General features: G+C 35.3%; 1 protein-coding gene across 1 annotated transcript; it reads left to right on the top strand.

Annotated features, from left to right (window-relative positions):
* The first annotated feature begins 1923 nt into the window (after positions 1-1923).
* Positions 1924-12371, top strand: LOC125812572 (26S proteasome regulatory subunit 8 homolog A-like). The gene is made up of 9 exons (XM_049492063.1): positions 1924-2278; positions 3107-3204; positions 4317-4541; positions 4666-4728; positions 4815-4978; positions 11061-11217; positions 11313-11411; positions 11680-11790; positions 12016-12371. The coding sequence occupies exons 1-9, from the start codon at positions 2083-2085 to the stop codon at positions 12154-12156; spliced, it is 1254 nt and encodes a 417-aa protein (XP_049348020.1). The 5' UTR covers positions 1924-2082; the 3' UTR covers positions 12157-12371.
* The last annotated feature ends 744 nt before the right edge of the window (positions 12372-13115 follow it).

Genomic DNA, 13115 nt, shown 5'->3' with positions numbered 1-13115 from the left:
TTCAACTACAATTTGAACTTAAATGGCGTCATAAAATAAGATTTTGAGGCGGTGATTTATCCTACTACAACTCCAATTTGGGATAAAATTTGCATCATAATATAAGATGCATATTTAATATGCGCACCTGCCACGACAACATGACATGAGTCCTTCTCCTAGACCAATAGCAATTCTTCTTTTTTGGGGTATGCTAAAATAATTGTCATAAATACTCTCCTGACCAAATTGGTTTTCCTATTGCTAGTGGCATGTTTGCCACGTAAGATTAAAGGGGTCACATGCCCACTCCAATTACATGTATTGGAGCTGGACAATAAATTAGAACATTGCATGGGTATGGTAAATAAATTACTAGTTAATTAATACTTCAAGTCTAGTCTTCAAAAGATAAAATATCTCGACAAGACTTGAAGCAGGGGGCATTTGTAATCATTTAAAAATTTATTAAATATAAATTTATAAAATGATTGGAATTATATTAAATTCATTAATATATTAGTCCAAATAAATATTATGAATTAATATAATTGAGTTAATTATTTAAATTTAATAAATATGAATTTAATTAAGGCCCGCTCCATAAAGCCCATATGTCATGTCACTTAAATCTGATTGGCTGAAGAGAATTCTATTCCAATCACAAATCCTCTATTTTAAAACTATAAATAGGGGTCTTCATAAATCAGAAAAGAGGACCAAGAATTTTAAACAAGAAGCTAGAGAAAGCTCGTGGATTAAAAGCTGCAGATTTCTCTACAAGTTCAAGAGTTGAAGAATTCAAGCATTCAAGATTCAAGAACATTCAAGTCTCAAGAACGACAAAGATCAAGAACGATCAAGATCAAGACCGCCGGATTCAAGATCAAGCTCGAAGCCCTTGGATTCAACTAGAAGTCAAGATCAAGATAAAGTTCAAGTCCAAGATCAAGATCAAGATAGAGATCAAGATCGAGATAAATCTCAAGTTCAAGATCAAGCTCAAGAGCCCTTGAATTATATTTGAAAAGGCGAATTCAGAGGAATAATAGAGATTGTAGCACTCGCACCTAAATCAATAAAACGATTGTTGCATAATTTTCCGTTCTTGATTATTGTTTTCTCGACGCGAATTTTATTGTCTACAATGTTAATTAGCGAAAAATTTAAAAAATGATTTTTTTTCATATTAAACTTGATTAAAAAAGAAAAAAACCTAAAAAATTATGTGGGACGGATTTATGTGAAGCGGGACGGATTGAAAATGAAAAAACTGTCATATGAGGGTGATTTACAAAAAATTGTGGGCTGAACTCAACCTGCTCCGAACCTCCCCGCTCGCCACATTAGGAGTGTGCAAAAATTGAATTGACCGATAAATCAAACCGAAAAAGTGCTATTGGTTTATTGTTATTTGATTAACATTTTTAATGATTTTATAAAAAAAAACCTATCAGGTTGTCGGTTCGGTTTTGGTTTTTAATATTGGGTTATTGGGTAGACCGACAACCCAATAAAACTGTAGTAATTTACTACTTTACCCATACATAAATATTAAATATTAAATATTAATCTAAATACCTTACTAGGTAGTGCATTGTCCTTTAGCCTGCAATTTACCTTCACAGTGACTTTGAGTTTGAAACTTCACATTATACAAAACGTCAAAACTTAAAGTAAGAATTATATTCCTCTTAATTTCTCTTTGTGTTACACTTGTAATAGTTCTTTTCATGTTAGTTATTACTATTTTTTTATGAGTTGTGTTAAATTGTTAGAGAAGTCGTATATTTATTTTATAAACATTTTTTTATTGGTTAAACCGAACCGTTAAAGATTCAAAACTAATAAACCGAGAACCGATAAAAACATCTTATTGATTTAATGTATTTTAAAAATAAAAAATCAATAATACATAAAACCAAATCGACACCCTACACCCCCATTGCCATCCCTATGTATTGTTTTCCCTGCCAACAAGAAACGAGCTTTAAAAGCCCAAAACCGATGGGGAAATTCTAGTTGCCGCTATATTCTTCTTTCACTCCCAAACCCTCCGGACAACGCTAATCACCGCGATTTCTTCAAAACCTATCTGCAAAAATGGCGTCAGTTGATGTTGAGAAGAGCAGGAGCGATATGGAGAGAGAGCAAGCCTGTTCGGCGAAACCAACAAAGCAAGGGGAAGGGCTGAGACAGTACTATATGCAGCACATCCATGATCTCCAGCTCCAAGTCCGCGTAAAGACTCACAATCTTAATCGCCTTGAAGCCCAGAGGAACGAACTCAATTCTAAAGGTCTGATTAACTAAATCTGGAAAACCTAACTTCTTAAGGGAACATTTTTCACGTTATAGTGAAACCCTAGTCTTAATCAGTTTCTTGGTTATGTACTACTTTTTCATGTTGTTTATGGTCCAGTATTTGAGGTAAAGTTCCCTTCTTTGATACAGAGATCTTAGTGTGAGAAGGCTGCTAAAATATTGAACTTAAGAAATTGAATTGATAATAGATTGAAGGTAAAAGGGTTCAATTTTTAGAACCGAAACTAATGCCGTGCCATCTATCACCATAAAGAATTGTTGTACCATTATGATAGTCCAACATGAGAGGTGAGTAGAGAGTCCATTCCTCTTCTGTGGTGTTACTTAATGATTTTTCTTACTTAAATATGTTAGAATGCATAGAGACCCAACATTTCTTTGCCTTTTATGAGGTTAATAACCCAGCTGGCATACTCTTCAACTATTCGATTGAATACCTACCATCTTCTTCTAGCAGGTAACTCTGACCATCCAAAGCTTAGGTCGATAAAGGGAAGAGAAATAGTTACTGAGTAGAGGTTGTAATGGTTTGGTTTCCCAAACATATCATGTGTTATGGACCACAGGTTCATTATTTTTTGCCTGGTTTCCATTGGTGTAGGGATCTTGTTAACTTAATTAAAGTTTTAGTGTTTCTTGAATAAATCGATCATGGTGTTTCTCTCACATTTGTTCTACTCTTGCTGAGGAATGTACTAAAATTGTGTCTTCCTGACCAATGGCATTTTCTACTTTATTTTTTCAATTGTAATTTGAATCGTGTATGGGCTCATAAAATTCTCCTTAATGTCTATTTTTGCAGTGAGAATGCTCAAAGAGGAATTACAATTGCTTCAGGAGCCTGGATCATATGTTGGTGAAGTTGTTAAAGTAATGGGGAAGTCAAAGGTTCTAGTCAAAGTAAGTGTATCCACATCTTTTTAGTTATCATTGAATTCTTTATTAAATTTTCGTACCCATTTGTAACTAAGTTGCTGGGGTGCGGGTGTCCAATATGTGTGCGTATCTAGAGGTCAGATCCTTCATGACCTAAATTTTAAGATGCAGGGTACGGGTTTAGGTATTGATACGAGTGCGGGGATTTGACTTAAAATAGTTAAATATCTTAAATACAATTATAAAATATGCCTAAATAATGGTGGACTATTTGAAAGGAATGTACAAATTTTTTAGAGCAAGTTTGAATTTGTAATTATACAAGTACAAATGTATGTGGTTGCGGACTTTTTAATACAAATATCTTCTTATGATAAAAAACATATGCCTAATTATGATTTCACCCTAGCTTTTGTTTTGATTTCAGAAACCAACGTATCTGTATCAAAATTCTTGATTGATTTTGGTCATAGTAGACAAATCGATTGACCATATCCGTTATGGATCCCACACCTATGTCGTATCGACACGGGTGTGGCATCGGAAGTTAAGAGTTCACACAACTTTTGTCTGTAAGAAAGCATGTCTCATTTGGTCACCAGGCTGCAATAGAATGTTGAATTGGTTGTATGCTGTAGTAGAATGTTGTACTTTCAGCTTTGTATCCTTGGTTGATAGCCTACTATGCTAACCCTCTCAGTTGAATACCTTTCGTGTTATGGAACCCATTAGACTCTTCCATTTACCAATTTTGTCTTGTCTTATTAGTTTTGCACTCTTCATTTTGGGGTATCTGGTAGTTTTGACTCCTTTGCTTACATGACAAAGTTGGTCTATGCTATCTCAAAAAAATGACAGTTTTTCTATGTGTTGCCATTTATGATGTCAATTTCATTTTACCCTCATTTAGCATGTCATGGGTTCCAACTTGTCCTTTACTATGAGAACAGTTCTGTTAGTTTTTCAGCAACAAGTGATACAATGAATTCATTTGGATTATGTTGTTTCTAAATTTACAAGATTCTCTAGTACAAATATTTGAACCATGGTATTCCCATAATATATTTCTGGTTTTTATTTAATATGCCTTTCTTCTCATCCTTTTTTTTATTACTCATCTTTGTATTATACTCTAGGTTCATCCTGAAGGCAAATATGTTGTCGATATTGGCAAAAATATTGACATTACAAAGATCACTCCATCAACTAGAGTTGCCCTGCGCAATGATAGCTATGTCCTTCATCTAATATTGCCCAGCAAAGTTGATCCATTGGTCAACCTCATGAAAGTTGAGAAAGTGCCAGATTCCACTTATGACATGATTGGTGGTCTTGACCAGCAGATCAAGGAGATTAAAGAGGTACATATCTTCTCTATTTGTTTTTTTATTTCATGTTTTCTTGATCTGTCTTGTTAACTCAATCTCTTAATTTCTTTTATAGTAATTGTATAATTTGTTTAACTTTGGATCTATTATGCATTAGGTTATTGAGCTTCCTATAAAGCATCCTGAGTTATTTGAGTCTCTTGGAATAGCTCAACCAAAGGTATATTCAGCTTTACGAAGTTCTCCTTCAGTTTATTATCAGCACCAATAAAGATCTTGATTGGATTCCTCTTTTATGAATGACAGGGAGTGCTGCTCTATGGACCTCCAGGAACTGGGAAAACATTGTTGGCTAGGGCAGTTGCACATCACACTGATTGTACCTTCATTAGGGTCTCTGGTTCCGAACTAGTGCAGAAATATATTGGAGAAGGTTCTCGAATGGTGAGAGAACTTTTTGTTATGGCCAGGTTAGTTGTTAATTTTGAGAACCCAACGGTAACATATTTCTGATCTATTACCTTAAATTAAATACTGAAGCCATTTCTTGGTCAAGGTGCTGTGCTTAGTACACTTGAATTGGCTTTCTGTAGGAGATGAAGTGTGAGAGAGTTCAGAATGGATCTAGAATCTTGATACAATATTGAAATGTGTAAAACAAACAAACAAGAAACAACAAATAAACAAAAGATAAAGGATAGAAAATCAAAACATAAGATAAAAATTAATTGGCTGCAATAGCTATAGAAAGCTAAAACCTCCAATTAATTGAACCAAATTAAGCACCTAACCTATAAGATGAACCCGGAAGATGAATGATTTCCTTTTGCAAGCAATCTATCAAGTAACATCAAGCAACAATGGCCTTATGCCCTAACTCTCTCAAGAGAATCGCTATTCAAGTGAATATTCATATCATCCAACATAATCTACCTAATAAAATGACATAATGTAGTATTTATACTAGACTAGGCTAAGACTAAAGACTTATGATTGTTATTACAAAAATATCCTTAATGAATTAATGATCTTTTTAAGTCTTCTTATTCAAGAGGCTTGCATTTGAAGAATGGCCAATTTGCATTCATAGCCTCTTTCTCCCACTCCGAGTAGTCTTTTCTGTGGAGCCTTGTACTTCTACTTTAATATGGTCTTGAGCTTCAACTTTTTATTCCAAGATTTTGATTAGACTTGGGTTGCATCATTCTCTTTTTCTTGAAAATGATTTGTTCGAACCTTGTAAAACCATTAGGAAGACAAGCAACAACAAGGACCTCATAGTATGAGGGTTAGCACAAGAGGTTAACAAATCTACCAACATGCGAAGGATGCACAAACTTGTGATATAGTCAAGCATTAACTATTCTCATGAAGGACAAGCTTCCACATGAAGCACTTAGAACTTGGCTAGTCCAAGATTGTACTGTGACAGACTCATACATATTCAAAGGGTTAGGGAGGTCGAAAGGAAAGATTATCTACCCATCTTGGTCAAGAGAACAACCAAATACTCCAGTAAGTTCCCTTCCCACTTAAGATTTGACCTTAGTACAAGTACTAGCATCATCATATGCAACTAGATAATATAAAAAGGTGTCACGCAAATAACTTCATTCAAAGTATCCTCATAGGTAAGCTCACTATTAGAGTCACGAACACCATTAAGCACCATCAAGAATTGGGACACTCAAAGAAGAAGTAACAACTTGAAAGCAAGTATCACCTTCTTTCTCAACATTCCATAGTGGGTTATCATACAAGTTATAATCTTCAAGTAGAGCTACATCACCATCATTTTTAACACCAGTAGGCACTACACTAGGAGTGATCTCATCATCATGACCAACTTGATGAACACCATCACTAACTTGAGGCTCCTTAATCACTCCTCAAATAGTGGACTAACATTACAAGTAAGTTGATTAGCACAAGTGTGACATGATAATGCACTATCATTCAAAATACACTAACATTGCAAGTACAGTGCCATGATCATTCCAGTTCTCTTTCCAAAAGGAGATTCTGTCCCACCTTCCAACTTTGACCTTTGTGTTGGCATTGAGTATCAACCATAGATTCCCAATGGATCTCCAAACCCCAACTCCATATGTGGTAATTGCTTCATTTGTGCACCATTGTTCCTCATGTCCATATATATGAAAAATTACTTCCTTCCATAAAGCGTGATCTTCTTGGTTATACCTCCAAAGCCACTTCATGATCAGACTTTTATTTTGAAGCTCTTGGTTTCTCATTTCCAAACCACCACACTCCTGCTATGTTGGACTATAACCCACTTCACCAAGTTGAAGCTCTTCTCAGTTTTGTTCCCTTGCCACAAAAAGCCCCTTCTTAGCTTGTCTAGAATCTTAACCACTTTCCAGGTATGGGGAAGAGAGACATTATATATGTTGGTAGGCAGTCCAATACCGAGTTAATTAATGTAACTCTCCCTCCCAATGACAAGTACTGTGATTTCCACAAAGCCAGCTTTTTCTCAGTCTTTTCAATTATCCCATCCCAAATGCGGAGTGCTTTATGCTTGGCACCCAATGGCATACCTAAATAGATTGCGGGGAGTTTCTCTATCTTGCATTTCAGGATAACTGCTAGAATCTGTATCTCCTGCACTTCATTGACCGGAAAAATGCTGCTCTTTCTCCGGTTCGCTCTCAACCCTGAGCATGCCTCAAAAACCACCAGTATTACCCTGAGGTATCTGCGCCCATCGGAGATGGTTTTTTAGTTCAGTTTCCTCTTCCATCTCGATCCACTTGCCACATCTCTCTCCTATCTTCTTCATTATCGAGCTAGACCACAGATGGTGGGGAAGCCCTAGAATGTTAATCCAGAACCAATCAAACTTGTGGCCCTTTGGGAAGGACCCTGCTGTTGGGGACCACCACTGCTAGTTTAGATGATCTCCTTGTCTTCTCCATTTGCCTATCAGAACATGTTCAACTTCCTTCCTTGATTGGAACTCAAACAAGAAAGTTACTCTGTTCATGTCATAGATTAGAACTCCCTGAGCTCCTTTCCAGGTTCGGTGCGCGCATCTTCTTACATCAGATCTGGTTGGAGCATCTCCCTTACTAGAAAAATGCCCCACTAGGCATCTGCTTAGCAAATCTGCATCAGCCAGTTGAGCTTTGGCCTTTATCACTTCCTCCCCGGCAACATCAATCATCTCTGTGGAGGCCTTTGTTTCTTTTTGCGTCCATTTGTTTTTTTTTCCCAGCATTTTCTTGTATCTGCCTTTCTCTCTGTTTGTAGCATGAGCTACCTCCCTTGTGTATGTAAACACCTTTGTGGTGGTTGGGTCTTTATTAGTGAAAGAATTTATTTTGTCTGCTAAAAGCTCCCACCCCTCATTGAATGCATTTTCTGGTAGTTTAATAACTCCCTCTCCCTTCCTTTACCAGTTATTAACGATACAAATCTGTCGTACATATTGGACTTCAAAGACAGGGAAATATTAGTGACAGTCTCTACATTTCCAGGTTTTATGTGTTTCCTTGGATTCTTAATGCTTTGCCAAGTCTTCTACAGATTCATATGAGAGCCCCCTTGCTCAGAATCATTCTCCTCATTTGGTATCCACTCTCTACCCAGTCATACCATGTTTCTACTTTTGATCTCGACTCGGTGATGTCGTATGACTTCCCCCTTGATCAGAAATAAATTTTGTTGTCCATACTGTCCGTGAGGGTCAGAATGTCTAAAAAAACATAAAAGAAATGGAGAAAAGAGATTTCCGGTGGAGCAGTTTCACTGGAATGAGATTCCCAAAGTCCACAAGGGATTTCAGGAAAGTGCCTGAGAGCATTTTTAAAGTTGAGTAAATTTATAAGTGCATGAGGAAAGTGCCTCTATTTCTTGGTCATATTGCTTGCTTACTAAGAATTAGTAAATTTTGCTACAAAAATCTTACTGAATTAAAATGCAAAGCAACTCCGTAAATACGTGTTGTTGAAAGTGGGTGGTGATGCCTTCATATATTTGCTTAATATCATTTGAATGTATCCGGTTTATTACTTATTTTAGGGAAAGAGTACATGATCAGACACATGGTAGAGCATAAATATGTTTCACTTCTTTATTTAAGATTAATTTATGTTGATTTTTAAAAAAAAATGATTGACTACATTTTTTTCTAACAATTGTTTTTATTAATATAAATTATATATGTTGTCCAGGTAGTTCTATTTTGTTTTTATCAAACTTAAATATTTATTTATATCTTCAAATATCTTAAATTTATCAAATAATAATTTATTATGTCTAGATTGAAGGTTTTTCTAATATTTTGTTAATGTAAAACTTAATTACTATTTTATTTGAATTATAATATTTATTGTTTATGTATATATATATATAGGTGTTTAAAACAAACAGTCTTAAATCATTCAGTGTCCAAACCTAAACACAAGATCTTAACTCAACTCAAATGTGCATTCGGGTTTGGACATCTTAATCTTTAATGAATACAAATGGGGCCTAAGGCTAAAGACTAATAATAGTTATTACAAAAATACCCTTAATGAATCAAGGGGTCGATTGGTACAAACATAGATAACGCAGGGATTAGTAAATGCACGAATGCTAATTCAGGGATTATTTTTTATCAAGCGTTTGGTTCATTGTTTCCCAATTAATCTTGTGTTTGATTTAGAACTCTACAAAAAAATTCTTTCCTATTATACTGTTGTCTTATTATGAGATTGTTTTTTTGATGTAATTCAATCAAGGTAGATAACCGCCGGACAATATTATTATTTTTTGTAGGATTTTCTATTTCATTTAAAATACATATATATATATATATATATATATATATATATATATAATTGTTATTAATTTTGAGATGTGATGTACCACTACGGAGATCCTTGATGGCACAGTGTATTTCTATTTTTTTGTTGGTCAATATATCTTAAACTTAACATAGATTTAAGGCTACTTAAGTTGTTCAATACCTAAAGCTTATTAAAAAAACAAGTAGTTCAAGTGGTTAATCGACAAACTACATTGAATAATAAAAATTTAAAAACAAATGGAGAAAGAAAATATCAGTGAAATCATCAAATTGCACTAAACGGATTTGGAGAATTACAAAGAACAATTATAACCATTCCAATACAAATAAAAAGGAAATCAAATTACAAAAGAAATTTAGGAAAGTGAATAAGGGGATAATTAAGTCATTTAGTAGAGGTCTTATCCCAGGATTGTTTAACCTTGGATTAGTTATCCCTCCAATTCCTAGTCTTAAAATAAGACCATATATGGTCTATAACTAATCCATGGATTGTTAAATAAAGTAACCAAACAATGTATTATATGGACTAAATTTTAATCTATGGACTGTTCTAATTAATACCGCCTACTAAACGGGTCCTAAGAGTCTTCTTATTCAAGAGGCTTGCATTTCAAGAATAGCCACTTTGCGTTCTTAACCTCTTTCTCCCTACTCCGAGTAGTCTTCCACTTTTCATTCTTAACCTCTTTCTCCCTACTCCGAGTAGTCTTCCACGTTGAGCCTTGTACTTCTATTTTGGTATGTTCTTGAGCTTCGACTCTTCATTCCAAGATTTTGATGAAACTCGGCTTGCATCAATCAATTCTAGATAAAGTTCCTGCTTCCTGGAGATGCTTGACATATTATTTGGGATATTAAGATCTTATGATTTACGCAGGTAAGCCACCAACACCCCAACTGGACGAAGTATGACTTCTAAGTTCTAAATACTAATATTCTCTTAATTATAATATTATGAGGTAATTTTTTCCCTCTATGAATTAGAATTTGTGGAGTCAAATCTTTTGTAACATTTGTTGCCTACAATTTTGGACTCTGGGTTGATATCGATCATCCCAAGCTATCCACATATTTCTAGCCTACCAGTCATGTTTCTTTTTGGTTTATCGGAAACAACCTACGTACCCCACAAAGGCAGGGTTAAGGTTTGCGTACGCGGTACATCCTATCCTCTCCAGTCTCCAGAACCCACTTGTGAAATTATACTAGGTATGAACGTTGTTGTAGTCACATTTCTTTCTGGTTTAACTATCTAGTATCTGAAAGCACTGTCTGTTGACCCGACTAATCCAGATTGACGTCATGTAGGACTGATGTAAGGGGAGAAGTTCCGTACCACGGCTTTCTCCCTGATTTTATTTTGAGACCTTTGGGTTATAAGAGGGAAGGGATCCTATTGTGGTGGTTACCAGTCATGTTGGAGATCAATTAACCTGATTTAACGAGTATTGCAAGAAAATAGGATTCATATTGATCTCCAAATGCATGCTATTGGGATGGGATGGCTCCAACTAGCTCTCTGATTTTAGACTCTTTTTTTGACAACCTTAACCTAATTTAAGACTGAATATATTAGAAATAATGGTTCTATTAAGGGCACAAGGTGTGTGTGTGAGGGGGAATCTTGTTCCTTTCTGCAAATGTTTCCCCTCCCCTTTTGTTATATGGTCTATGGATCAACCTGTTTCAATTTTTTCTTTGGTGCTAATGCCCTGGCATTGTTTTAACTTCAGGGAACATGCTCCTTCTATCATTTTTATGGATGAGATAGACAGCATTGGATCTGCTAGGATGGAATCAGGGAGTGGCAATGGTGACAGTGAAGTGCAGAGGACAATGCTTGAACTTCTCAATCAGCTTGATGGATTTGAGGCATCAAACAAAATCAAGGCAAGCTCAGCGTGCTGTTTCAATTGTATATTGCTTGGGTATAACTTTATTGATGTGAGTGGTTGGAGCTGAGACAAGATTTACTTTTGCTTCAGGTTCTGATGGCCACAAACCGCATAGATATTCTAGATCAAGCACTCCTTAGACCAGGAAGGATAGACAGGAAGATTGAATTTCCAAATCCCAATGAAGAGGTCTGTGCTTCATATAGTTTTTAATATGTAATTAAGCTGGTCAATTTTTTTACTTCATACACTCGTGGGTTGCTCATTTTGATTGCTTGTGCTTGTTGATTTATATGCTGAGTTGTAGCCATTATGTTTGACTAGAAGCAACCTGTAGTAGTCATCCTTCTCTGCTTCCTCATTGGAGCGACTGAACCTCTTGCTTCATCATTTAGTTATCATTTTAGAATGCGCTGATGATTGTTCCCAATCAACTTATCTTTTGATCACTGTGCAGTCTCGTCAGGACATTTTGAAGATTCATTCGAGGAAGATGAACTTGATGCGGGGGATTGATTTGAAGAAGATTGCTGAGAAGATGAGTGGTGCTTCTGGGGCTGAACTTAAGGTATGGTGATAGCATGCACTTTCTGCTTTACTATAGCAAATGACATTCACGTGCATCTTGAGTGGCCTATTTAGCTTATCAGTTAAAACTTCTGATCTAATGTGATGAACTAATCTCGCCTGTGCCTTGATCCTCCACATGAGTTGATGTGAATCAAAATGGCATTTTTTGCTATGTTGTATTTTTGCTTGTTCTTGATCTATTCTTTCTATCTACTATTTGCAGGCTGTATGCACAGAAGCAGGGATGTTTGCTCTAAGAGAGAGGAGGGTGCATGTGACACAAGAAGATTTTGAGATGGCTGTTGCTAAAGTAATGAAGAAAGAGACTGAGAAGAACATGTCGCTGCGAAAGCTGTGGAAGTAGATGATGGTCGATATGAAGGACCTGAAACGCATACACATCTGAGTTGATTGTCTATAATTACTTTTGTTGGAACTTTTATTTGACCCAGGAGCTTACGACTTGCCCTAGGTATTTTCATGTTTCTCAGTAAGCTGTTTCATTTTCTTTGGCCGTATGATGGGGCATTCACAGATGTAATTCAAAAATGTTCAGTGTTTTTCCGCGCAGCTTTAGTATTTCACTCCCGGCTTCTAACTTATTCATGTTTATTGACATGCTGTACTTTTTCGGGTCTTCCTTGGAAGCACTGCCTAGGAGTTGTACTTGTTTTCTGTTCATTTTTAATTTATACGACAGTTTGATTATACATGAAGTTTAATAAAGAGAAAAAGACTTAGTGAAACTTGTGGCGTCTATTGTGGCTATGCAAGTCCTGAAATTTTGTGATCTTAAATGTGTTTTAACATTTATGTGGCTATAAAAGTTTGGAATTTTACATAATTGAATTCTTTTACATTAATTATTACCCTTTTTGTAGGTACCTTTTTTAATTACTGTATATAGCATATTTTACCTTCAATAACTTCCCCTTTTCACTTTCTGTATCATTTGGGTTGGTTAAAGCTCATTCCGGTGATGATATGGTTGTGATAATTCATTGGAGAAGTATTGAATTTTATATATTATTATGAATTAGTGTACTTATCTGCGCTTCGCGTGGAATTGAATATATATTTTAAATAATTGATATCCTTAATTGACTATTTTTTCAATAAAAAGTGTATAAAAAACAATACAAATTAAGTTATGGTCTTGATGTTGTCTATTCATAAAATTGCTAATTTCCGCTTAACATTGCCGATAAAAAGAAGAAAAACATAAAAAGTATCTTAAGAAAAAAAAGTTGATTATATAACATTACATTGGAGATTATACTTTGCAATGGAAAATAAAAGAATTGAAACACATAATATATAATA

This window comes from Solanum verrucosum, unplaced genomic scaffold (genome assembly GCF_900185275.1).
Source record: "Solanum verrucosum unplaced genomic scaffold, falcon-dt-bn FXZP01000120.1, whole genome shotgun sequence".
NCBI classification, from domain to species: Eukaryota; Viridiplantae; Streptophyta; class Magnoliopsida; order Solanales; family Solanaceae; genus Solanum; species Solanum verrucosum.
The sequence above is the reverse complement of the archived record's forward strand: the minus strand, read 5'-3'. Positions and strand labels throughout refer to the sequence as shown.